This window comes from Lissotriton vulgaris, chromosome 5 (genome assembly GCF_964263255.1).
Source record: "Lissotriton vulgaris chromosome 5, aLisVul1.2, whole genome shotgun sequence".
Lineage (NCBI taxonomy): Eukaryota > Metazoa > Chordata > Amphibia > Caudata > Salamandridae > Lissotriton > Lissotriton vulgaris.
Window position 1 is genome coordinate 1,146,245,558 of NC_141693.1, and position 25,724 is coordinate 1,146,271,281.

General features: G+C 45.4%; 1 protein-coding gene across 1 annotated transcript; it reads left to right on the forward strand.

Moving 5' to 3' along the window:
• Nucleotides 1-984: 984 nt before the first annotated feature.
• LOC147712118 (zinc finger BED domain-containing protein 6-like) lies at nt 985-9,643 on the forward strand. Its single transcript, XM_086922904.1, has 3 exons — nt 985-1,047; nt 3,221-3,445; nt 7,161-9,643. Exon 3 carries the CDS (start codon nt 7,182-7,184, stop codon nt 9,426-9,428), a length of 2,247 nt encoding a protein of 748 aa, XP_086779030.1. The 5' UTR covers nt 985-1,047; nt 3,221-3,445; nt 7,161-7,181; the 3' UTR covers nt 9,429-9,643.
• Nucleotides 9,644-25,724: the final 16,081 nt, after the last annotated feature.

A 25,724-nucleotide genomic window follows, 5' to 3' on the forward strand; every position in this document is an offset into this window, starting at 1 on the left:
CTCAAGCCATGCCTCGGGAGCTCATACACTCATTCTACCTTTGCATTATGGGACTTGAAGTCCTATACTTTCTGGAAGAAAAGCAGCATTACATTGAACAGAGTGGAAGCACTGAAACCATGGCTGAGTACTCTCTCTGGATCTCTCGAAAGAACACAAATAAAAAACACTTTGACTGCAAATGTCTTCTTTTTCACAAGTGCAGCCGCTGGGTGGAGAGAAAAAAAGGCATAAAAATTGTTTTAAAAAACATGCATTTATAGTTTGAAAGTTTGAGCCATTGGCGTTGCAAATAATAATGCAACGCCAATACCTCACTTTCAGTAATGCGAGACCAATTGCATTGCAAATGTTTGTTTATGCAGTAGCCCGTTTTACTAGGTGTAACATTAAGCCCTCACTCGCAGTGAGACTTGTTGTATCTTCAATAATGCTTGCTTCTACGTATTTGTACATTTTTGTTAGCCTTAAATACACAAAAATAAATTAATTTTATTAAGTTTTGTTCGGCTGAGAAGAAAGAATTGGCACTTTTTGCTACTTCTGCATTTGTGTTTCAAATGTTGGCATGTACGACTGCTCAGCGTTTTAAAATCATATTTTATCCTGTATATTAATATTACATAGAACGTCAACACTCAAAATAAAATACAAATAAAAACTTAATTTCTAGGTCCACTTTTAACTTTAAGTGCACTAGCATTTCACCATTGAAAGATGGCGATTGTTTTGCCGCGATCTCAGCGAGCCACGTTCTTCTTTATTGATCCGAAGCGCCAATCAGCTTGGCCGCTCCGGAACCAATCATCAAGTCTTAAAGTGTTAAGCGTGTATTCCTGAAAGCGTGTATTCCTTCATACCAAGGTTTATTGTTGTTATACAAATTCCCCCCAGGTAAGCTACCCCTTAAGTTTTCTTAATGGCGTGAAAGAGCTGTCTCAAGCCACTGGCCATTTAGTTTCGGAGAAAGGATTGTGAGTGGGTCATATTAGGTGGAGAATTTGGAAGGTTTTGAGACGGGGAGCAGCAGAGCGGACGTGTGCTCAGGTGAGGGGTAAAGAGTGGTCAAGCCAGCTGAAGGATATGGGAGAGCAACGAGGGTGGCCACGGGGTGATGATAAAGGGGATCGTGTGCGGCGAAACGTTTTCTGAAAATAAGTTTTCACTGGTTGCAAGGAATCGGACATTCAAGATTGCTTGTTGGTCGAGGAAGGAAGAGGGTCCTGCGGGTAAGTAACCACGCAATGGTAGAGTGAGGTCTCCGCTACGCCATCCGTGAAGTTTTCGCAAGGATTCGGTGATTAGAGTTTTCCTAGGACCGTCCCGTTTTAATGAATAAATGTCCCGGTTTGGGAGAGCGGGTCGGCGAAGGTGCACATTTGAATTACAATACTGTACAGTCTCCCGTTTCCTACTGCCCTCTCCTGTTACTTCGCCACGGGAATAAAAGTTAACTCTCCACCTCGTTTCAAAAAGAGCCACGCTATCTTTTTCTTGTTACAAACTATAGTTGAGACCCATTTTGTATGGATTCCTGTGCATCGTCCCACGACCTTCTCTCATATCTTTTAGGCGCATATGCACTCTTATCAATTCCCAGTTTTATGAGTACCTCGCTGCTATTGCCAGTTCTGTCTTTACCTTTGTAGATGCAAAACTACAATGTGACAGTAATTATAGTTATGCTGATCAAGCATAGAAGATTGGCGGGGAGAGTCTCGTTTTTTCACCATCGGTCTAGCAAATGTCAGTACAATGAGGATGTCCCAATTTTCATACACTGCTTACTAAACACAGAGGATGTGTACGTTTTCATGTACCGCAGCGCAGAATGTTGGACCTTGTGAGAAAGCAATTTAGTCAACACAGATTATACTGTGTTTAAAAGTTGAATTTAACAGGCCCCACCCTAGGATTTCACAATTTTGATATGTTAACTACTGTGAAATCTGCCCTTGATAAAAGTCCCTCCATTTAAAAATTTTTTTTTCCAAAAGTTAAAAATTGGCATTTCTTTCATCAAAAAAAGGAGGGTGGGCAACTGGCAGTAGATGGGTTACATTCTTTTGTCATCTGGCTGTTATCAGCGTGCAACTGCACAGGGCCCTCCTCCTGTGCTAGCATGCCGTGAACTGGCTTGCAGCATATCCCCCAAGGCCTCCGTTCTCTCCTCTACCCTTTGTCTCGTGCGCACCACACCCCTGCTGGCCCTTTAACTATTCTACCACCCTCCCTCCTGTGGTGCTCCTCTCTCTGCTGACTCCAGCTGTGGCTGAAATACCTCTCCCTCCCGCACCCCGCCTCCTTCATCTTTCCCCGCCTCCTTCATCTTTCCCCGCCTCCTTCACCTTTCCTCACCTCCTTCACCTTTCCCATACTAGGACCTTCAACTATCTTCCCACAAGTCTCCTGTGTCCTCCCTATTCACCCCCGCCTGCCCTGTGCCTTTTTAGGTCTCGGCCTGCGTAGGCTGCGCTTGCGCAGTCTCGCCGGCAAGATCTTATGTCTCTTAGTGTGGGGCTTGAACCCGCCCCTCTTCTCCAATGGCTGGCTTTCTAAACGGTGGCCAGCCATTGGAGAAGAGGGGCGTCTGTCCGTTCAAGCCTCGTCATTTTGGAATTCGGTGGTGTGTTTTTTCATGTTCTTTCTCTCCTCTTCCAATTGGCTGGAATCTTAAGGGAATGGGAAGAGGAGAGAAGGAAAACACGCCCGAATCCGAAAATGACGCTGCGTTTCTTCGAGGCATTTCTGCCTCGCCTCGGAGAAACGTGGTGGTGTCATGGCGGAGCTCACTTATTGCTTGTTTTCTTTTCTTTATTTTTTGACGTTGGTCGGGTGAACGTGCACTTTAATCACTTCGTTGTGCAACAGGCTGAAGTTTTGAACTCGCCCTCTCCTCACACCAGGGACACAACTTATTTAGAGTTGCCTCAAGTTTTTCAAGCAGCACAGTCGGCGCACGCTAGCGCCCAGAAGCCCCCGTATCCCCACACATGCCCCGGCTGAAAGTCTAGAGATGCCCTGTGGCTAGCGCCCAGAAGCCTCTATAGCCCCACACATGCCCCGCTGAGTGTCTAGAGATGCCCCGTGCTCAGCGCCCGCGAGCACCCAGAAGCCCTGTAATACCACACATGCCTGGCTGAGTGTCAAGAGATGCCCTGTGCACGGGAGGGTTTGCGCCCAGAAGCCCCCCGCGCATCACTATGTGTGTCTTCTGCAGGGCTCGGATTTCCACAGCTCCCGGAGAGCGAAGTTCGGCAACGTGTTCAAGACCCATCGGCTGGGGAAACCCGTGATCCGGGTGACTGGGGCGGAGAACGTGCGCAGAATCCTGCTGGGGGAGCACTCCCTGGAGAGCAGCCAGTGGCCGCAGAGCACCCAGATCATCCTGGGCCCGCACACCCTGGTCAACTGTGTGGGAGAGGAGCACCGGCAGCGGAGGAAGGTGAGCGGCGAGGGGACTGCGCGTGGGGTGGTGGCAGAGGCGCCCACGGAACGGGGGTGAGAGGGTCCCAGGCAGCCTGACTAGAAAAGGACAGCGAAGTCTCATTACTGTGGTGACCAAGAAGTGTGCACAGCGCGATGTGTGAATGTTGTGTCAGGGGGCAGAGCCTTGTAGGACACCCCCTGTGTTAGGGAGAGGGTGGTGTGGGCCAGTGGGGTCTTTCACAGTCCAGGAGATAGGTAGGGTGCGGCGGTGGGAGGGTCCCGTAAGTTCCGGAGGAGGCTCTAGAATTTGGAGAGGTCCCACGATTAGGGTTGGTCTCGGGGCCCTACAGAGTGACACCACACAGTCCCGTGTGGGAGTCAGCTGGGGCCTCCGAGGGAAGGGCTGGCTTTAGTGAAGAGGGTAGGACCACTCAGAGGGGGGGCGCAGTCCCTGGTGATTCTACATCCAGACTGCAACCTTGCCTGTCAAATGAGGCTCCAGAGAGGGTCAGTTCACGGAGAGTCTAAGATTGAGTCCTTTACGGGGTGACACCTAGCCCAAACTCGTTCTTTCCGGCTTCATGTGCTGCCTAATTTACCCCGATCTGGGATGTTTTTCGCACTCACCGGGCACGTGGCGTGTTTGATGCTGGTCCACGTGAGTTCAGAGCACCCTCGATTCCGGTAGGGACCCGGGGGGGTTGGGTGAGCCGGGACCCGAGTTGCTGCGGCCCTGGGGCTCCTCAGGGGTGCTGCCGGCCTGACCGTCCGCACTCTAGCTAGTCCTGTGCGCGACAGGCTAGCATTGCGGACTTCCTCGACTCGTGCTCCTTTCTGTCCTCTCCTGTCGTTTCTCTGCCTCCTCGCCTGACATCCTGTGTCTGCTCACTCAGTTCCCCACTCTCTCATTGTTTGCCTCCCGCCTTTCTCCTTCTGTGACTCTTCATCCATACTCTTTTTGTTTAATTCCCTCTATGCACTGTAACAGAGGGCACCTCCCTAAGTGAACTCGTGCTAGTCCTATTCCCAGACCGGTGAAAGGAAATAAACCATATTGTTGTTGAAAGTGCTCCCACCCACACTTCTGAGTGGAACGCTTCATCACGGAGTCATTCCCGGTACCCCAAGAATTACAGGGAGGGCTCAACCTCACTTTTGGAGGGAGCACTTGAATGCGATTTTTATTTATTTACTTCTTTATTTATTTTTCGCTCATGCGGGATCTGGATTAGGGTTAGAAATGCCTACAGGGGATCCCCTACTGGCTTTCATCTTGGAGCTCCTTTGGCAATTGAAAAATAAAGCAGAGCGTATTTGGAGAGCTCTGTACCCCAACATCCTGTGGTCGACATGTTTCAGCCAGTTTTGCTCTGCCCATTGGGTCACTTGGCTGTCGTCAGTCCCAATTGCTATTACATTTTTCATATTGGGTTTGTTCAAGCCAGCCAGAACTACAACACCCAGAATGCACTAGGTTGTGGCATACAATGAGTTGTACAGGGCTCTGGAATGGCTTCAATCCGCCCTAGTTTGACGCAGCTCGTTTCTGGCGCGAGTTCGGAGACATTGGGGTATTCTGAATGGATTTTAGCTCTGATTCTTACAGACCCCTGCACCAGTGAAACGTCACATCCGGTGAAGGGTGCAGGCCCGGACCCGGACTGACCCTTCCCCCTCATTTAAAGAGGGCTGTCCTGGGTGAATGAAGTAAGGCACTCACTCACGTAAGACTGATTGCAGGGAGGTTTGACTAATAAGTGGTTTGTCCATATCGGTCATGTGTACAAACATTAAAACATTAATGAACCGCAGCGTGCATGAGACCAGCATCCATTCGAAGGATTTGTGATTCGTAATAATAATTAAATGTCTCACTCTAAATAGTAAAAGCCTGGACAGTGTGTACTACTTAATGGGGTTGCAACAGTCACAGTGGGATTTGAAAATGCCTGCTTTGAAAAAGCTTGTTTAACACATGTTTTTCTTGCCTCTGTTCCCTGCTTCTGATCGTTTTTTTTCTTTCTTGCCTCTGTTCCCTGGGGCGTTACTGGGCAGAGATGGGTGTGTGGCTGACCTAGACTGAGGGATGTCTGTGTGTGTGTGTGTGTGGCTCTGTGTATGTGTGTGTGTTGGGTTCTGTGTGTGTGTGTTGGGTTCTGTGTGTGTGTTGGGTTCTGTGTGTGTGTGTGTTGGGTTCTGTGTGTGTGTGTGTGTGTTGGGTTCTGTGTGTGTGTGTGTGTGTTGGGTTCTGTGTGTGTGTGTGTGTTGGGTTGTGTGTGTGTGTGTGTGTTGGGTTCTGTGTGTGTGTGTTGGGTTCTGTGTGTGTGTGTGTGTGTGTTGGGTTCTGTGTGTGTGTGTGTGTGTTGGGTTCTGTGTGTGTGTGTGTTGGGTTCTGTGTGTGTGTGTGTGTGTGTTGGGTTCTGTGTGTGTGTGTGTGTGTTGGGTTCTGTGTGTGTGTGTGTGTTTTGGGTTCTGTGTGTGTGTGTGTGTGTTTTGGGTTCTGTGTGTGTGTTTTGGGTTCTGTGTGTGTGTTTTGGGTTCTGTGTGTGTGTGTGTTGGGTTCTGTGTGTGTGTGTGTTGGGTTCTGTGTGTGTGTGTTGGGTTCTGTGTGTGTGTGTTGGGTTCTGTGTGTGTGTGTGTGTTGGGTTGGGTTCTGTGTATGTGTTGGGTTCTGTGTGTGTTGGGTGCTGTGTGTGTTGGGTTCTGTGTGTGTTGGGCTCTGTGTGTGTTGGGCTCTGTGTGTGTTGGGTTCTGTGTGTGTTGGGTTCTGTGTGTGTGTGTGTGTGTGTTGGGTTCTGTGTGTGTTGGGTTCTGTGTGTGTGTGTTGGGTTCTGTGTGTGTTGGGTTCTGTGTATGTGTGTGTGTTGGGTTCTGTGTGTGTGTGTGTGTGTTGGATTCTGTGTGTGTGTGTTGGATTCTGTGTGTGTGTGTTGGGTTCTGTGTGTGTTGGGTTCTGTGTGTGTGTGTTGGGTTCTGTGTGTGTGTTGGGTTCTGTGTGTGTGTGTGTGTGTTGGGTTCTGTGTGTGTGTGTTGGGTTCTGTGTGTGTGTGTTGGGTTCTGTGTGTGTGTGTTGGGTTCTGTGTGTGTGTGTGTGTTGGGTTCTGTGTGTGTGTGTGTTGGGTTCTGTGTGTGTGTGTGTGTGTGTGTGTTGGGTTCTGTGTGTGTGTGTGTTGGGTTCTGTGTGTGTGTGTGTTGGGTTCTGTGTGTGTGTGTGTTGGGTTCTGTGTGTGTGTGTGTGTGTGTTGGGTTCTGTGTGTGTGTGTGTTGGGTTCTGTGTGTGTGTGTGTGTGTGTTGGGTTCTGTGTGTGTGTGTTGGGTTCTGTGTGTGTGTGTGTGTGTGTGTGTTGGGCTCTGTGTGTGTGTTGGGCTCTGTGTGTGTGTGTGTTGGGTTCTGTGTGTGTGTGTCTGTGTGTGTTGGGTTCTGTGTGTGTGTGTGTGTGTTGGGTTCTGTGTGTGTGTGTGTGTTGGGTTCTGTGTGTGTGTGTTGGGTTCTGTGTGTGTGTGTGTGTGTGTTGGGTTCTGTGTGTGTGTGTGTGTGTTGGGTTCTGTGTGTGTGTGTGTGTGTGTGTTGGGTTCTGTGTGTGTGTGTGTGTCAGTGTGTTGGGTTCTGTGTGTGTGTATATACCAATTTTTGGGGTTATAAGGGTAGGCAAGACATTGACTTTTATTGAGTTGTGTTGCATTGAGTAAATTATTCTCATGTTAAATATGATATTCCTTTTTATTTTTAGACTTTACCACCATTGGATACAATGTCTAATGACTCTAAAAGGAGTCCTATCCATGATGATGAGATGCAATCTTTACCTACCTCATCAGGAGAATCATCTTCATGTTCTTTGACTGAAGAAGAAATAGAGTGGAAAAAACATCAGCTGAAGGAGTATGTACCAACGTGGCCCAGAATTGAGACTACGCGAATAATGGGTACAGATCACATTTTGCCCTTAGTAGATTGTCCATCTCACCCCCTCACAACCTTGAACTTTGACAGAAATGAAGGAGGAAGTATATGTGCGCTGTCAATTAGTAGCACGTCTTCCGAATCAATCAGCAGTGATGAGGAACCAATAGTACACAATGATGCAATCCGCAATGATGTGACAGCTGGTGAAGAGTATGATAGCAGAAGTTGGCTGCTAACTGAGGAAGAGTTATGTGAAAGTGAAAAGTGCCCAAGAACACATGAGAGAGTGCGGCAATTAAATTCAAAACTGGCAAAGATGTTGATTGTGGACGTACTTCCACTTTCTTTTGTGGAGAATCAGGGCTTCCTGTCAATGATAGCAGCTGGTGCCCAGGAGTGGGAGGTACCAAGCTGCCGTTTCTTTGCGGAAACTGCTTTACCTGAACTGTATCATCAGGTGCTATCGCAGCTATGCAAAGCACTGAAGCAAATGGTGGGGAAAAAATTGCATCTCACTATGAACATATGGTCAAGTGCAGACATGGCAACCTATGTGTGCGTCACTGCTCACTGGGTGTCCTTCAGATCATTTGAAGCTGGTTTTGCAAGCCATGGCACAGCATCACATTCCGTGCGTAAGCAAGCAGTATTGTGCATGCAATTATTTGAGGAGGAGTATCCAAATGCACAAGATATTGCAAGTAAATTGGCTGATGTGATAAAAGATTGGTTCAGTCCTTGTTTCCTGCAAGCTGAATTTGTGACGTGTGACAATAACCCCAACTTCCTAAATGCCCTCAAAATACTAAACATCAAGCCCATCCCCTGCTTTGCACGTACGCTCAGTTTGGTGGTAAGCAGATTCCTGACTTCCTCTCCAGATATTGTTGACCTCTTAACCACTGCACGCAAGATCTGCTCGCACTTCAGCCACTCTCACAGGGCTCTCAAAGCTTTGTCTGTTTATCAGAAACAGTACAAATTACCTAAACACACAATTAAGTTGGATGATCCAAACAGATGGAAGTCAACTTTGCACATGTTAGAACACCTTCATGAGCAAAGGATGGCTATCATCAAATATACCAATTCACCACAGCATGCAAAGGACTTGGAGGGCACTGCCTTGACTGAAAGTCAGTGGGTTTTGAACATGGTTTTGTGCAAAATCTTATCTCCATTTGAGGAAGCAACAGTGAGGGCTAGTCGAGAGGAAGCTGGTATTAGTGAAATCCTACCCTTAATATGCCTGTTGGAGAATAGCATCATCACTGTGCAACATGAGTATGGCCAGCACAATGAAAAGCTGAGCGAGATGACAAATAAGATGCTTTCTTCTTTAACTGATGATGCCTGCATCAAATACATAAAGGACAATGACAATTATATGCTTGCCACTTTTCTGGACCCTCGCTTCAGGGACCAGGTGTCTAGGATGACTTGTCAGAGTCCAGAGGTCACTATCAAGAGATGCAAAGAAATTTTGCAGACTAGACTACAATCTGTTTGGGACTTAAGAAAGCAGGAGTACAGAAAAGGCACAGTTGTTCCCAGTACTTCAAGTGGGACACTTTCATTAGTCCCAAAGGTGTCACACCAGTCTGCCAATGGTTCGGATAGTATTAGCAAGCGCAGCAGCCTTTGGAGTCAGCTTTCAAACATCAGCCTTCTAAGCACAGGACTAATAACTCCTAACAAAGCCCATGAAATGGTGGTGGCATACATGCAGGACGTTTATGTGATTGATGCATTTGAGGAACCCTTGCATTATTGGAAAGGCAAAGAAAAATTTTGGCCACTACTTTCTCGTGTAGCTGTTGAGATTCTTGGTTGCCCACCAACTACCGTCCAGCATAAAAGGGTTATCCGTGCAGCTCAGGCCGTTTTGAATGCCAAGGAAATCTGTGAGTACACAGATAAAATGTCAAGGCTTACATTTCTGAGGATGAACCACCACCTTCTCCCTAATGACTACATCCTCTTGCCGGAGCAGATTCCAGACAGTGCAGCTGAGCTTGAGAGTGGTGATGAGCAGATTCCAGACAGTGCAGCTGAGCTTGAGAGTGGTGATGAGGACTATTATCGTTTATGATCCATAAGATATGACTTTCACGCTATGCAGGCGTAAACCTTTATTAGCCTGATGCATGTCAGGCTCTGGCCTGGCTGTGCACAGCCTGGCCTGCATCTGATTCTTTACATTTGGACTAATGTGTGGTAATTTGGTAGCTTCGGTATTTGTTTTGTTTTAATTTGTGTGGACATATCGCTTTATAGCTTAATAGCACAATAAACATGTTTTTCTTACCTGCAATAGTTTCATTAATTAGAGTTCAACAATCTTTTGGTTTTTTTTTTAGGCACCTGTCTGTTTGCTTTACCTCTGACATAGATAAATAACACTCAATACTATTTATTCACATTTAAGTTGGAAAAAATGCTCTCAGTAACTGGGCTCCCTCTTCATGTGTCTTTTTGCTTTCCACGTTTTTGAACGTGCTGTTTCATCGAGGATCCAACTTGTCTACATGCAGCAAAGGCTGCTAGAAAATTTGAGCTTCGAAGAAAACTTCAATAGGATTTGCACATTTCGACTATATGTCCTTTTCATGTCCTATACTGTGCTGAGTATCTGTAGCGTACTCTTAAGTGAAACTAACATACTTCACAACCTTCCAAAATCACATACAGCCGCAAACTGCACTGGCTACTGATAAAAATTTGTACTCTTTTTGACCATATGTACCTTAATTATACATGTAAACCTCAGCAAGATCCTAGACTTTACCTGTGTTTTTGGTAATTGCACATCAAGAGGGAATTGATAACAAACTAGGAAAATCTTAGGCACAGTATGTGTAACATTACAATGAAATTAACTGCAAACTTCTACCTTAGATGCACCCATAATTTTTAGGAGACCATTCTGCACTTCACGAAACGACACCAGACGTCGATTACTACAGTCACCGAGAAACTTAGGGAGCATCTGCAAAGGGCATCCATACTCCACAAATAGTATAGGTTGGCGAAAATTATCGAAAAATTATCGAAGTGTGCCATTTAAATTTGCTTGTAACATAATTTTGCTTGATTGCTTCTCGCTTTTCAGTGTTAAAATGACGTTCAAATAGCTTTACAACGAACATTTTTTTTACTACATCTCACCTCTAGATGGTTTGCTATAGTATAACTATTTATGATAGATAACGGTTAATTTGAATTTAAGTAAGTATTTTATAGGTTCTGTGCTGAATAAAATGAACGCCTGCGCACCTCATTTGATGGCAGTGAATTTATTTGCAAATATATTGCCGAATCGGTCTGTAGTTAACCTTCGATCTTGAGGCGGAGTATGCGACCTTGTTCGAGTCTCTGCTTTATGCAATCCTCTGGACATGTGCACAGTACCACATATGTGATGTGTATCCATGTTGCACATTGGAAGGCTACGAAAAACTAAGAGGCCCTCTGGTATGCAAGTTTGATGGTATTCTTCCACAGTAGTTTTTTTTTTAGCTCTTTTCCTTAGTGCGGCCACATAACCTCTGGTTTGGTGCACTTCATTTCCAGGTTAGATCATGTGGACAATGCACTGTACTACATTTGTTTCTGCTGCTAAATCCTAATGAAAATTAGTGTTGCATTTTGTTACCCTAATTATGCAGGAAACTGTCCCGGAGAGATATGAGGTGATGGTTACCGGGCACTGAAACCTCTTAGAATCTCTAGTATTGCACTCTCTTGGCTCTTTTATTGTCTTGGTTTTGCCTACTGTTCTGAGTAGGCAAGGTCTGGTTACCTCTATTTGGAGGTGCCTCAAAGCTCTGCTATGGGCCTTTCTTTACCGGCACCACTCTTTCACGTACATGGTCTTTGTCTATTCTGTCGGTTATATGCTAATGACTGAAATGTAGAATCTCACTCTCGCTCCAGCTCCCTCTGAAGAAAATATTTCTTACCATTTCCTCTATCTGTCTGAATATCTTTTTAATCTCCATTTTAAAGCTGCTAAAACCAAGATTTTCTTTTCCCCTCCTCAAATCTCTCCATACACGTTTCTTGTCTTAGCCTATTTATTCCCACCCTCCTTCCATCTCATCATAGCTGAGGGTGATATGTGATCGCCACTCTTCGCGTTCCATCGCTTTTTTCTCCCAACCAGCTTTATAATTTTGGCCAAATGTCTTTGCCTTTTCATGCTTCGAAGAAACTCATCTCTATATTATTGGTTCTCCCTCCTTATTGAACTCCCACATTACACGTTTGAGCCTCTGCAGGGTCTCTTTTACTCCTCATCTCTTCTCCAGGGTTTCCTTCCTCCTGGTGGCTTTCATTTCACTCTGCTTTCTTTTCTATACATATCTTTTGTCTCTTATTTCCTGTACTGTTGCTTGTGTTCTGTTTCTCATCTATATTTTGTTTCTCTTCCACCCCTTGCACAATCATTCCTTGTGCCTAAGCACCAGAACAATGTCCTTGTCTTGCACATCATTTTTCTCTGTTACAGACATTCTCTTCTCTACTGCTTTATGTTCCTAGTTATATTGCTCACTTTTGAGTTTTCATTTTTTGTACCATATTGCATAACGTTCAGCGATTTGGGGGAAAGAATTCTAAATATTCTGCGATTTTTAAATGGAAAAAGTGAGTAGTGCTTCTCTTGGCAAGGCGATACTTCCCAGTACCTGGAGTGGTCTCTTGTAATTTCAGAATAAGGTATGACAATGTCTGTATACTGGATCCTTTACTGTATTGGCTGTAGCGCCACTACGGGAAAACGATTGCAGTGGTATTACCTGCAGTGGATCACAGGACAGAAATTACCAGCATGCTGGAGGTTTGTTTCTGTTGCTTTGTCTGCACGATGAATAGCCCAGATAGTTATTGTTGTTTTGACATCTTGCAAGGGGAGTTGCTACTCCCCAGATCAAGTCATTTATCAGTGGTTCCCAAGAAAGACCTTTTCTTCAGAGGAGTATTGAATATTGTAGCCTAAATTTTCTCGTTTTCGCGAAAATAAGTGTTGGGTGAGAACCAGGTCCCCACAACATCTGCCTTTTTGAGGCAGGGAAGGATAGCGAGTCGGACTCTCGGGGATAAGGACACTGTGGCAACAGCCAAGGTAGTTGTGATGGTTCACACACTGTTCTGTGAGGAGACTGGTGGCTTAACAGGACCCAACTATACAAGCAATTGTTTTTTGTAGTCCCTCCGTCAGTTTACTATGTCATCTTTCTGTTGCCAACATTGTTATGGATTGCAGATTTCCCTTTTAGAAAACCAACTTTCAGTAGTCAGAAGGCAGGCACGTGGGTGTGATGTGCGAATTAAGGCATATTTTTAGTCCCAACAGAAGCCGTGGCCTTCCCTAAAGATCACAGTGAACAGGATGAATAAACACCTGTGCTATAAGGAAGCTTGAAGTTACTTTATACAGGTTTCTTCTCCTCTCCCGGCTGCTGTACCTGTTCCAAGTGTAAGTAAAGCGAACACTGATGCTACGGAGAAGCTTGCTAAACTGTAGTGCATTTTTGCTGTCGGTGTTGAATGTGAAAAGGTCTCCTGTTGCTTGTGCTGGAACTGTATTGTGGTGTCTGTTCTTGTAAGGAAAACTTGCACGGCTTTTTTTGTCCTTGTGGTGCCTGTTTTGTGTGAGTTGTTTGGTTTTCAGGGGTGTGACACTTTTTAAAACCTCTGTGCTATACAAACGATTGGCTTTGTCAGTGCTAATTCTTTTTTGAGTTGGTGAAACTCTTAAAATGCCTTTGTGTTTAGGTATGTATGGGCACACATATTTTCCTTAATGACTTGACAGGTGTAGGAAGCTTGCTCTGTATATACTATACCAAAGTGAGGTATAGGGTGCACAGTCAAGTGGAACCCCAAAGGTAGGCAGAGGCAAAGTTAGATAGAACCTTACTCTCTATTTGTGGTAGGGTGGTCAAGCAGAAAGGCAGTATCGGAGGACAGTGTTAAGCATTTGTTGTACACACTCAGTCAGCAAATGAATTCACACACTTAGAAATTGAACTTGAGACCAATTGTTTTTGTATAAAAATATTATTTTCGGAATTTTATTTTCTAGAACCAAGCAAGCCTGGCACAGGTAAGGAATACATACTTTACAGTGGTAATGCAATTGAAATAGTTTGAATAATAATTGTATATGCACTTTGATTTGATTTACAGTATGGAATCAGAGAAATGCAATACTTAGTAAATGCAGTACATAGACTTGAATAGGTGTTTTAGTAAAATAGCAAGTAAGTAACTTTTTAGTTTACTAGGCTTACACAGTGTAGTATACCTAGATACTACTCTGGGACATTTCCTGAAAAGAGGTAAGTAAAATCGTTTTTGTTAGATTATGCAATTTTAAAGAATTTCTTTAGTTTCTCAAACTCCACAGTTTGAAGCTTTTCACAGAAAAACAGTTAATGTTATCCTATGGAGGAAAATAGTGTTATCGGTTTAGAGGTAAGTAATCGGTCTTTGGAGTTGAGTTTCTGGGGTTAGAGCAATGGTTCCCCCAGGGTTAAGGATGCACCCTTGTTACACCCTCAGCGGCACTAGGGCCACCGGGTGCAGGGTGCTGAGGCCCAATGGGGGCTATGGGGCCTCTGGTTGGTGGCTGCTGGCAAGCAAGCCACTGGGTTGTGGAAGCAAAGCTCTTGGACTTTAGCTCAGGCCAAATGGGGAAACAAATTAGCACCAAAGGTGCACCCTAAGTGGCAATAGGGCGGCCGGGTGCAGGGTGCTGTTTCGACGTTGGATACCCTGTTGTTGCCAAAGGAGAACCTCAGGTTTGCAAAAGCACTACAGTCCGGGAGACGAAAGACTTCTGTGTGCAACCACCACTTTGAGAGGTAAGTTGGGAAGTTAGGGGTTGGTTAGGCAATGTTGGTTTAGGCAGACAAGGCCGTGGGACCTCAGTGCAGGGGTGCCTTTTGGGGTCCGATCTTCTTACCAGCTCCTGGTTGCGTTTAAGAAGGCCTTCTGGATTTAGATTGCATGCTTCGGCTGGAGGCTTGAGGAAGGTCAGGGTTCACTGGATCTCGGTTCACGATCGCTGGGGTGACCTCGTCATGGTGTTTGCCCACTCTAGCTCAGGCCGTGGACGGCGGGTGCAGAGTGGGATGGATTCGCAGATTCCGCCTGCTGCCAGAGGTTGTAGTTGAACAAATACGGTGTTCACAGGAGAAGCAGTCTTTGAAAGTGAAGGTAGGCAGGTCCTCTGGGGCTTTTGAGGTTCCTGGCTGCAGGACACACCAGGATTTCGCAGGAGCAGGTTTGAGGGGGAGAAAGGCCAGTGGGGCTGGGGCCAAGTCAGTGGGCATCTTCCTCTTGTTAGCTGCTGCACAACTGTTCAGTCCTTCTTTTCTTCTTGTTTCTTGTCTGGATCTGAGGAAACAAGGTTCCGGGGTGCCCCTAAATACTAGATTCAGGGGTGTTACAGGTAGGTAAAAGGCAGGGACCAATGGGTCCCTTCCCTGGGGTGGGTACACTCCCTATTATGCCACCCTCCTGTGGGAAGGGGGGCATGAGCCTGTCCCTGGTTGGCTGAGTCCCCCATCTTCAAGATGGTGTGGACTAAGAGTTGTGCTTCACCTCGCCCCTCCACCTGAAGGGTGGAGCTGGCAGAGGTGGGCGCACCCCTCTCTTCCTCACTTGTTTTTCCTGACGGTTCTCCCGCCCAAAGTGGGGCTCAGAACCAGTGGGTACCAGTTGCTGAGAGCAGGAAGTGGACTGGGGAAGCTCACAAAGGCAGCAAGCCTCTGAAGCTTCCCCTTCCTAAACCCTGCCCATCCTGGGGGAGGGGCTTGGTACCTTGTCCCAGGATGTGCATTGTTTCAGGCCCCAGAGAGCAGCAGGCTCTTGACCTAGGGGTCCAGAAACATGTCTGGTGGTGACAGCTGAGAGCAGCTGCTCAGCCTGGACACTAGTGGTAGGTTAGTTTTCAGGGGGCATCTCTAAGATGCTCTCCGTGTGCATTTTTCATTAAATCCCACACTGGCATCAGTGAGGGTTTAAAGTGCTGAGAAGTTTGACACCAAACTTCTCTGTTTTCAGTGTAGCCATTATCGTGCTGTGGAGTTCGTAATGACAAACTCCCTGCACCATATACTCTTAATGGCAGCACTGCACTTACAATGTTTAAGAATGGACTTGGACACTGTTAGGGCACAGGGCTCATGCACCTATACCCTCACCACTAGTATAGTGCACCCCACTAGAGGGGTGACTGACCTATGCCAGGGCAGTGGGTTGTAGGCATGGCGCACATGTGTGCCATGTCTCTTTACTTTGTTCGGCACCAAAACACGCAGCCTGCAAAGGCTGTGTGTGTGTAAAGTACAGGGCCTCTATGGGTTGCACAATAAGTGCTGTAGCCCTTACAGGCCTTCCCTGTGTACCTGTGGTACCATTTACCAGGGTCTGACCTGTGGCTAGATATGCCAATTGGGTTCGTTTTGGGGAAAACACAGCTCCTGGGAACCTGATTGGCAGGGACCCAGCGTACATCAAGTCAAAGTGCATCAGTAGTCTGGCAAAAAGTGGGGGGGTTACTGAAACAGAAACCCACTTCGCTACAACCCAAGAGATCCCCCCAGTCTCAGACTTTGTGCAACGATATAGCCAACTACTTCTCCAAAAAAATAGATACGCTCACAAAAGACTTTCCCCAATTCGTGAAGGTAGAGTCTGCAAACGAAACTGATATGAACCCCCATCATCCCAGATGGGAAAAATGTGCCCACATTAGTCTTGATGACTCTTTTCGGCGAATCTCTGCCCTCAAATCAGGATCCCCTTTTGACCCCTGCCCCCCTGCGCTGCTTAAATCCATAATACAGGAGGTTAATCCTTGTATTAACTCCATCATCAACTTGCCCCTCCAATCAGGGGAGATTCCCCCACAGTGGAAGGTAGCGGTAGTGAAACTGTTACAGAAAAAGACGCTACCAGACCTCACAACTTTGTCCAACCTACGACCCATCTCTCTTCTCCCTGCCATCTGCAAGATTACAGAATCCCATGCTAGCAAACAACTGATGGCATTCCTAGAAGAAAATGACATTCTGCATCCCTGTCAAGCAGGTTTCAGGACCCACCATTCCACCAAATCTGCACTTCTGTCAACCACCGAAACCATCTGTGCTGCATTGGATCAGGGCAAATTGGCTGTCCTGATCCTATTAGATCTCTCTGCAGCATTCGACACGGTATCCCATGCTATCCTTTTACATCGCCTTGCTAATGCAGGCATAGCAGGAACAGTGTTCGAATGGTTTAAAAACTATCTGGCACATCGGCTCCAGATTGTTATGTTGGGCGATTTTTTTTTCCAAAGAAAAAACTATAAAAACAGGGGTTCCGCAGGGCTCTAGTCTGAGCCCCACTCTATTCAACTTATATATGGTCCCCCTATTAAAATTAATCTCTTCCTATAACATCAGTACTATCGCCTACGCTGATGACACCCAGCTTGTTCTGACCCTTGATAAAAATCAATCCAATGCAGAACTGACACTGAAAGAATGCCTGTCAGCAACCTTCAAGTGGATGTCAGACAACCATTTAAAATGTAACTCGGCAAAAACAGAGATTATTCCTTTTGGTTCTAATACTGTTTCTCTCCACAAGATTGGTGGCCGGAAAAGGCAGAAGCCCCCTAATGACTATCAATGCGGCTCGAAATCTGGGCATTAAGTTTGACAATACCCTGTCATTTAATCAACAAGCCAAAGAAGTAGCAGGGGTATGCTTTGGTATCATCAGGAGCCTCAGAAAATGTTTTGATCTTCTCCCTCTGAGTGCCAGACGTACGGTCGCTGTAGCTCTAATAACATCCAGGCTGGACTATTGTAAAAGTCTATATGCAGGGCTAAATAAATCAGCCCTGCACAGACTTCAAATGGTCCAGCATGCAGCCGCTAGGCTGGTCCTCAGACTGCCCAGAAAATCTTCGGCCTCTGCAGCTTTAGATGCCTTACATTGGCTCCCAGCAGTACAAAAGGGGGTGGTAATGGACGGAGCATCTGAACCAATCAAACACTCACACCCAGTCAAAAGATCTGGGTTTAATCCATCACCGTTCTTTAGCCCACTCTGCCACCCCAGTTCAGACTTGGCTATATGCAAATCAGTCTGTGCCTCATGGGAACAGTCCAGCCCGAACTGCCAACCCATGCCTTCCCTGGACCGGAAACAAGCTTCGAGGACCGGTTTCTGGCATTCCAGCCGTCTTCAGCCCGGCTTGCTTGAATCCAGTGGCAAAGTGAGTAAGGGACTCACGTCTGAGCATACCCTGCCACTTATGGCGGCCAAAAGCGGTACAAAAGGGGGGGGGGGTGTTGGACGGAGCGTCTGAACCAATCAAACACTCACACCCAGTCAAAAAGATCTGGGTAAATCCCAGTACATAAGCGCATCCTGTTCAAGGTTCTTACCATCACATACAGAGCCTTCCACCATCATGGCCCTCTGTATTTGCGCAAGTACTTCAGATAATACCATCCGTCACGTACACTCGGGTCCTCCACAGCTACCTTACTATGGCCCCAGGTTCAAAATGATGACAAGAGGAGGAAAATCCATTGCAGTTATTGACGCGAAGGCATGGAATAAGTTACCTCCATCCCTGCGTCAATCTGCAACTGAGCAAAAATTCAGAAAATTATTAAAAACATGGATTTATTCCCTGCTAAACTCCGAATGCATGGCGCTTCTATGATCCTCCACGTAGACAGGTAGTCTTACCACAACATTTTACTGCCTACTGACTATCAGGAATCTAAGCGCCAAGATACTCCCTGGAGTGGTAGCGCACTATATAAGTGCCATTTCACATCACATCACAACAGATGGTTGAGCCTGCATGATTAGATAAGAACTGATTTTATCCTCTTCCCCCCCCCCCCCTCTCTGAAAGGCTGCTCACCAAATTTACAGGTAAAGCCCACACCCTCCTATAAGGGCTTGGGGCCTTTATTGTCCATCATGCACTGCAGGTGCTGCAACAGTGATTAAATAGTGTAAGTCCTTGTTCTGCGACATCCTATCGTGAGCGCTGAGTTACTTACTACTTTCTGACCTATAACTCTACCCCTTAGGTCACACAGGTCATGCTGCTTTAATTGGATGTCTGAAGTGACCAGGACCCCCCGCCGAACACCCTCCCTTAAACCTAGTCCTTGACCTCTCACTTCTGTGGATGCAATCTCCCTGTTAAGCCTGTACACTGAGAGGAGAGGCTCACATCCTTCGCCCATGAAAAACCTGTTTCCTGGCCATCCGCTTTGTTCCTTTGTCTATTGCCCAAGACTGGCTGCAACTGTTTACAGTTGCTTTGCATCAGGCTTCTAGAGGCAATGTTTGTTTGCTTTCTGAAAGAGTCCAATTGCATGTTGCAACATGAAACTTTCTGGGTTCACATGCTGTACATTAGTCTGTCAGCCATCTAATAATGTATAGCATGTGGTCCCAGAAAGATTAATTCAGAAGAATTGTCGATTCCTTCGCATCATTTTTCATCATTTGATATTGTGTCTCCCTGATGACATCCGATGTATACCCAGAAGCCCCATTGCGTGTTCACCAAATTAAGAATGGTTTTTTTGCCCTCAGAACGGGATGCAGTGGTGGTAGCTCCTGGATGGACTGGAGAATAGAGAATCGAAAAAGAACTAAAGAACCACCGCAGGTCACCAAACCACAAAAGTCACTGAAGATTATTATCAGTTTTACACTGAAAATCTTGGTTTTCAACCCTAACACACCACGGGGTTTTTCGACTGCGTGGCCGAAGAATGCTGGTATGGTATGGAACACGCACCATTCAGGTTCTATCCTAAGGGCCCCCACAAGTTTCCACTGAAGGACCGCCATCAACTGTGTAATTTGTGTCTGCATAAAGACCACACACACATGCCTGAGGGCTGCAACACCTGTGCTGAGTTTCAACCAGAAACTCATAGTAAGGGAAAAGCAGAGAGGTGCACAGTTCACCATGGCATAGATGCTGGAACAGACTCCTAGGGCAGAGGAGCCATACAGAGATGACATCGCACAAGTGGCAAAGCAGTAAGATCCTAACTCTGAGACAGTTGGCATTGAGAGGGGAGAGGTTCTGAAGAAGCAGACGTTGACTGGCAGAGACAGATGGTGCAGGGGAAATTGGATGGCGAGCCAAAGCAGTCAGAATCCAAAACCAAGGGGCATACTTTGAGCTCGCAGATGGCAGAAACCAGACACTAGCTCAGAGAGCCCCTCAAATCTAAACCCAGAGAAAACACAGGAGACAAACCCTCTGGACCGGCCTTGACCCCAAAAGTTGAATTGGAGAGCAAAGTTGTCATGGCGCCAGCACTGACATTTGACGCCAAGAGGAAAAAAATGTCAGACTTAGATAAGAGATATCTTAAGGCCGAAATGGAGGCTTTAATCAAAAGTTAAAAGGAATTTGGCAATTCCTTAAGTGAATACCAAATCCCGCTCCAGCGGGGGCAGTGCTAACTCCATGGCGATTGGAGCTCACTGAGTGAGCGCTCTCCCTGGCCCCAGCTAATCCTGCTGCTATGTGCTGTTAGGGGACACATGCGCACTCCCATACTGCCAGGGCTGACCTTCAAGAGCACAGTGTAGTGAAACGAGGTACACCGGCCTAGGAATCCGAAGTATATCAACCACTGTTGATGCTTAATATCCACTGTACGCTCCTCAGCTGGATGTTAAGTCACTAGGCTCCTTCCACTTAAGCTTCGACTAGTGCACACTGATCAAACGATTTATACCTGGTCGCAATACAGTGCTGAATATCGGGCGACTCCTGACTCTGATGGAGGCTGCCATTAATGACCAAAGGGAGGCAGCAGAGTTTGCTGTCGTTATTGAGGGAAAAATGCCTTGTACCTTGGGTGTGGCTTCCTGGCATGGACAAAGCTGCTGTATTCGGACCTCACTGCCAGAGTACGTACGGGCCATACCCTAGCAGAGAGCTATAACGTGGGGCGAGGGACAAGGCAGGGATACCCCCATTACTAATTTGCACTGGCCATGAAACCTTTGGCCAGTCGCGAGAACGTGGAATTATGTTCATGGACCATGAAGCAGAGGCGACCTTGCAGCATTTACGAACCGTTTTCCATAATTAAGAAACCAACCCAAACAGTGGCACACAAAAGTGACAGATTTATTAAAATTTCAAAAGTGCTTTTGATTGATTTGGATACATCTTTTGATATTACAGTGCCAAATGACGTGTAGGCTGAATGTAAAGTTGTTGTGCAATGGCCATGTGAAGAGCCAACTAGAGATTCCCTCATTAATGCACCTTCTCCCGTAATCATGGAAAAAAACAAAGCAGTGATTGCATTCCTGAAAGACAAGTTTCCTCCCAAAAGATATTGATCGGGTAAAGATAAAATAACTTCACCAGTGCCAAAAGAATCAGTGCATGATTACTATAGCAGTTGCTTCAGGTGTTTCAACAGCTTAGTGGCAGAAAATATCCTTACTCCAGTGCTATGGGATACTTTGTGTGTCAGTTGTTATTGAGTTGAGACCAGAGATCAGTACGCATATACAGCAGACTGTGATTTTCTGGCAAACAAAATCTTTGCATGAGATCCTGAGATATGCAAAATATTGCAGTGACAAAGAAGAAATTGAGCCGAAAAAGCTTAAAGAGAAATTCATGTTAGCACAGAGAAAGCTTGCTTAGAAAGGTTTTCAGAATCAATCATTTGTAGGAAACCAAGGTTGTATGCACAGTGTTGGTTTACATGCTGGAATACAAGGTACTCAAGGATAATTTGGTGTTTTACAGGGTAAAAGTAGAGGTGATCCGGTTTATCTGAATTCTGGTGTAGATGTTGCGATGCTGAAGAAAAGGACTCGTCGTCATTTCTGTAATAAGATTAGGCATTGGAAGATGGAGTGTAGGCTGAATCCAGATAGAGTAAACAGCAATGTACAAATTCAGGGGTGGGGAATTAAATGTAGATGCAAAATATCGCAGTTCACCAAGTGCCAGTGCAGAAACTGGTTCCAATGATGTAGGTTCCACAAGCCTTGATGGTCTCACAAACTATGGACAATCCTAGATTTAATATGAATCAGATGCCCAAGGCAAATATACACCCATTACAGAACCAGAACCCTTTGCAACAGTTCCCTATGTTTGATAATAACTTGTTGGGTTCAGATAACTCCCAATGACTGCTTGAGGGGTGAGAAAGATTGCGTGTTTGGCACAGTATTAGAGGTAGACTAGAGTAGACCATTTGTAGAACTAGTAGTAAATGGTCACCTAGTGTCATTTTTGATTGACACCTGTGCTACCTGATCCGCTGTTAGAACAGTGGAAGTCCCAGACCTGTCCCTCTTGGGGAAAGAAGATCCAAGTAAGTGTTTCAAATAAACAGTTCACAAACCCAGTTTCAGAAAGGTTTCCAGTAACAATAGGCTAGTTTGAGGAAAAACATAAATTCATTGTCTGACATTCAAGTCCATTAAACATGCTAGAGGGAGATATGTTGTGCTAGTTAATTTGCGCAATTTTCTGCACACCGGATGGTGTTTAGTTTCAAACACATGATGAGGATGTAGATTTTAAAATGGCCTGACAAGATACAGCTGTAGGTTTGTTAACAGTGAGAACAATCAAAGAGTTACCTCCTGATTTAAAAGAGACAATAAACCCAGAAGTATGGGATTTAACAGGTAAAGTTATCGGTTTGATTAACCCCTTCGCTGCTAGGCCTTTCACCCCCCCCCCCCCCCCCCCCCCCCCCCCTGTGTTAAGTTTTTTTTGGCTATTTGGGATAGTTTGCGCTTAGGCCCCTGTAACTTTTTGACCACATAAGTTATCCATGCCAAATTTGTGTCCTTTTCTTCCAACATCATGGGGATTCTAAAGGTACCCAGGGTTTGTGGAGTCCCCTGGAGGGGGCCCAGAAATTAGCCAAAATACAGCTAAATTATGTATTTTTTGGGGGGAAAAGTGCTGCAAATGAAAGCACCTGTTTTTTTTCTCTGAAAATGGTATCAGAAAAGGGTTTATCACCATTGTCCCAGAATTTAGGGAATGACAGACTTTTGACAGAAAACCAACATTTTTTACACAGTTTTGGCATTTTTCTGGGACATAGCCTATTTTTTGTGCTTTCAACCTCCTTCCAGTTAATGGTAGAAATGGGTATGAAAGCAATAATAAATGCAGGCAAGATATACATTTTAGAAAAGAAGACAAAATTCGGAATTCAGCAAGGTGTCATTTGTCCTTCAAGGTTTCTTTTTCAAAACTAACAGTTAAATATAGGAAAAATTGAAAATTAATTGAAAAAAACAGACATTTGTGTCAACGTTTTCACCTTTAACTTCTTCTAATTATGACCGCTCTTTGAAAGCAATATACTGTTCTTCTGCTGGACCTTACTGGTTTTGGGGATATAGAGACTTGTAGGTTCACCAAGAACCCGACTAACCCAGAGCCAAAAACTGAGCAGCAACGTTCATTGTTTTTTTATTATGTACCGGGTAGCAATTATTCTAGGAAAATGTATACATGGAAAAATTCGTGTGAAAGACACCTATGTATTTCTGAAATGGGACCAAATCTAGAGTTTAGAAACAGTAGATATTTGCACATTTCCGAAATTGGGAATACTCATACTTGCATGAGCATTATGGGTCATTTTTCAAAATGACTTCTTTTGTACACATTATCTTCCATTTGGAAGGCAGAAATACATTGATAGCCAATAGGTAATAACAGTTGCTCTACACACCTGAATTACCCTAAGTCTCCCGAATAAAATGGTACCTCACTTGTGTGGGTAGGCCTAGTGCCCACAACAGGAAACGGCTCAAAAAGCAACAAGAACACACCAAATTTTCACAATGAAAAATTACCCTTTTTTTGCAAAGTTCCTAGATGTCGTTTTTGAACCCTAGCTCTGCCGGCACCTAGGGAAACCTAGCAAACCTATACCTTTCTGAAAACTAGACACCCAGGGAAATCCAGGATGGGGTGACTTGACTGGCTCTCATCAGGTTCTGTTACCCAGAATTCCTTACAAACCTACAAAATTGTCACAAACACATTTTTCTCATTTCTGGGGGGAAATTTCTGGAATCTTCATGGATCCACAAAATACCACCCACCCCGCATTCCTCAAAGTCTTCCGAGAAAAATGGTACCTCACTTGTGTGGGTAGGCCTAGTGCCCGTGACAGGAAACGGCGCAAAACGCAACGTGGACACACCTGAATTTCACAGTGAAAAATGAGCCTTTTTTTGCCAAGTGCCTAGCTGTCGTTTTTTTTAACCCTAGCTCGGCCGGCACCTAGGCAAACCTATACAGTTTTTGAAAACTAGACACCCAGGGGAATCCAGGAACGGGTGACTTGACTGGCTCTCACCTGGTTCTGTTACCCAGAATCTCTTGCAAACCTAAAAATTCTGCAAAAAAACACACTTTCCCACATTTCTGTGGTTATAAGTGTTGGAATTTGCGTGGACTCATAAAATTCCATGCACCCGCTTTCCCCAAAGTCTTCCAAACAAATGGTACTTCACTTGTATGGGTAGGCCTAGTGCCCCTGACAAGAAACGGCGCAAAACGCAACTTAAACACACAACAATTTCACTGGGAAAAATTACCCTTTTTTTTTACAAAGTGCCTAGCTGTAGTTTTTGAACCCTTGCTCTACCGGCACATAGGGAAACCTAGTAAACCTATACATTTTTAAAAAACTAGACACCTAGGGGAATCCACAATGGGGAGACTTGACTGGGTCTCACCAGGTCCTTCTTACCCAGAATCCCTTGAAAACCTAAACAATTGTCAAAAAAACACATTTTCCCACATTTCTGTGGTTGAAAGTTCTGGAATTTGAGTGGATCCACAAAATTCCATGCACCCCGCATTCCCCAAAGTATTTTGAGAAAAATGGTACTTCACTTGTATGGGTAGGCCTAGTGCCCGCGACAAGAAACGGCGCAAAACGCAACTTGGACACACAACAATTTCACAGTGAAAAATTACCCTTTTTTTAACAAAATGCTAAGATGTAGTTTTTGAACCCTTGCTCTACTGGCACCTAGGGAAACCTAGTAAACCTATACATTTTTAAAAACTAGACACCCAGGGGAATTCACAATGGGGAGACTTGACGCTCTCACCAGGTCCTGTTACCCAGAATCCCTTGCAAACCTAAACAATTGTCAAAAAAACACATTTTCCTCACAATTCTGTAGTGGAAAGTTATGGAATCTGCATGGATCCACACATTTTTACCTATCCCGCATTCCCCAAAGTTTTCCGCCAAAATGATACCTCACGTGTGTGGGTAGGCCTAGTGCCCGCCAGCCACGCGCCAGTCCACGCACACCGCCAGCCAAGCGCCAATCCACACATACCGCCAGCCAAGCGCCAGTCCACTCACCGCCAGCCAAGCACCAGTGATGCCCACCGCCAGCCAAACACCAGTGATGCCCACCACCAGCCAAGGGCCAATCTACGCCCACCGCCAGCCAAGCGCCAATCCACGCACACCGCCAGCCAAGCGCCAATCCACGCACACCGCCAGCCAAGTGCCAGTCCATGCATACCGTCATCATTTTTTTAACCAAGAAAGAAAAAACAAACCAATTGCAACTAAATACAAAACTATAACTACAAAAACAACAGCAGTAGCTAAAGACATCATTCTATTGCTAAACGTTAAACTGAACAACTATATAAAACCATACAGACCAGGCAGTGCACTATTAGACTCACGGTTGCTCCCAAAAACTCTTTTGAGTGTGACACAATCTGAAACATGTGGGTACACACAGCCCAGGATTAGAAGGACAATCGGCACAGTATATATGACGCCTTCTGCACACCTCTTTGCAAGCAGACTGTACATCTCTTACAGGGATTTTATTTTTGGTCTTGGGAGGAATTAAATCAGGAAAGTTGTGTTCTTTCAATCTAGTTCACTGAAAGATGACCCGAAGCACATCCTTTTTTTTAATAGAAATACTTTTTTTCTCTCCATTATTTCACATATTTGGCATGCATACTCGACTTCTGTGCCCCGTCTCGAGTGCACAAGTATATATATTCAAAAAGGTGTGACGCGCACTGTGCGAGTCACCTAGAGTTGCACAGCCTTATACACATTTGTGATCCTTGTTATCCATGTACTCAGAAGTATTCAAATCAGTTCAGTCTGTTTATTTATATTCATTTTTCAACGTTTGTCCGTCACATAAAAGGTACAAGATTCCACATTTTCATGCTTTTTTATTTGCACAGGAATTGCCCCTCCGGGCCTAATTGCAGGCATGTTTGGAAACTCGAATCCTCCATTTACATATAAAATCACCCAAT

Excerpts from the sequence above, each read along its gene's own strand:
- LOC147712118 (XM_086922904.1), top strand. The coding sequence starts at position 7,182 with ATGTCTAATGACTCTAAAAGGAGTCCTATCCATGATGATGAGATGCAA.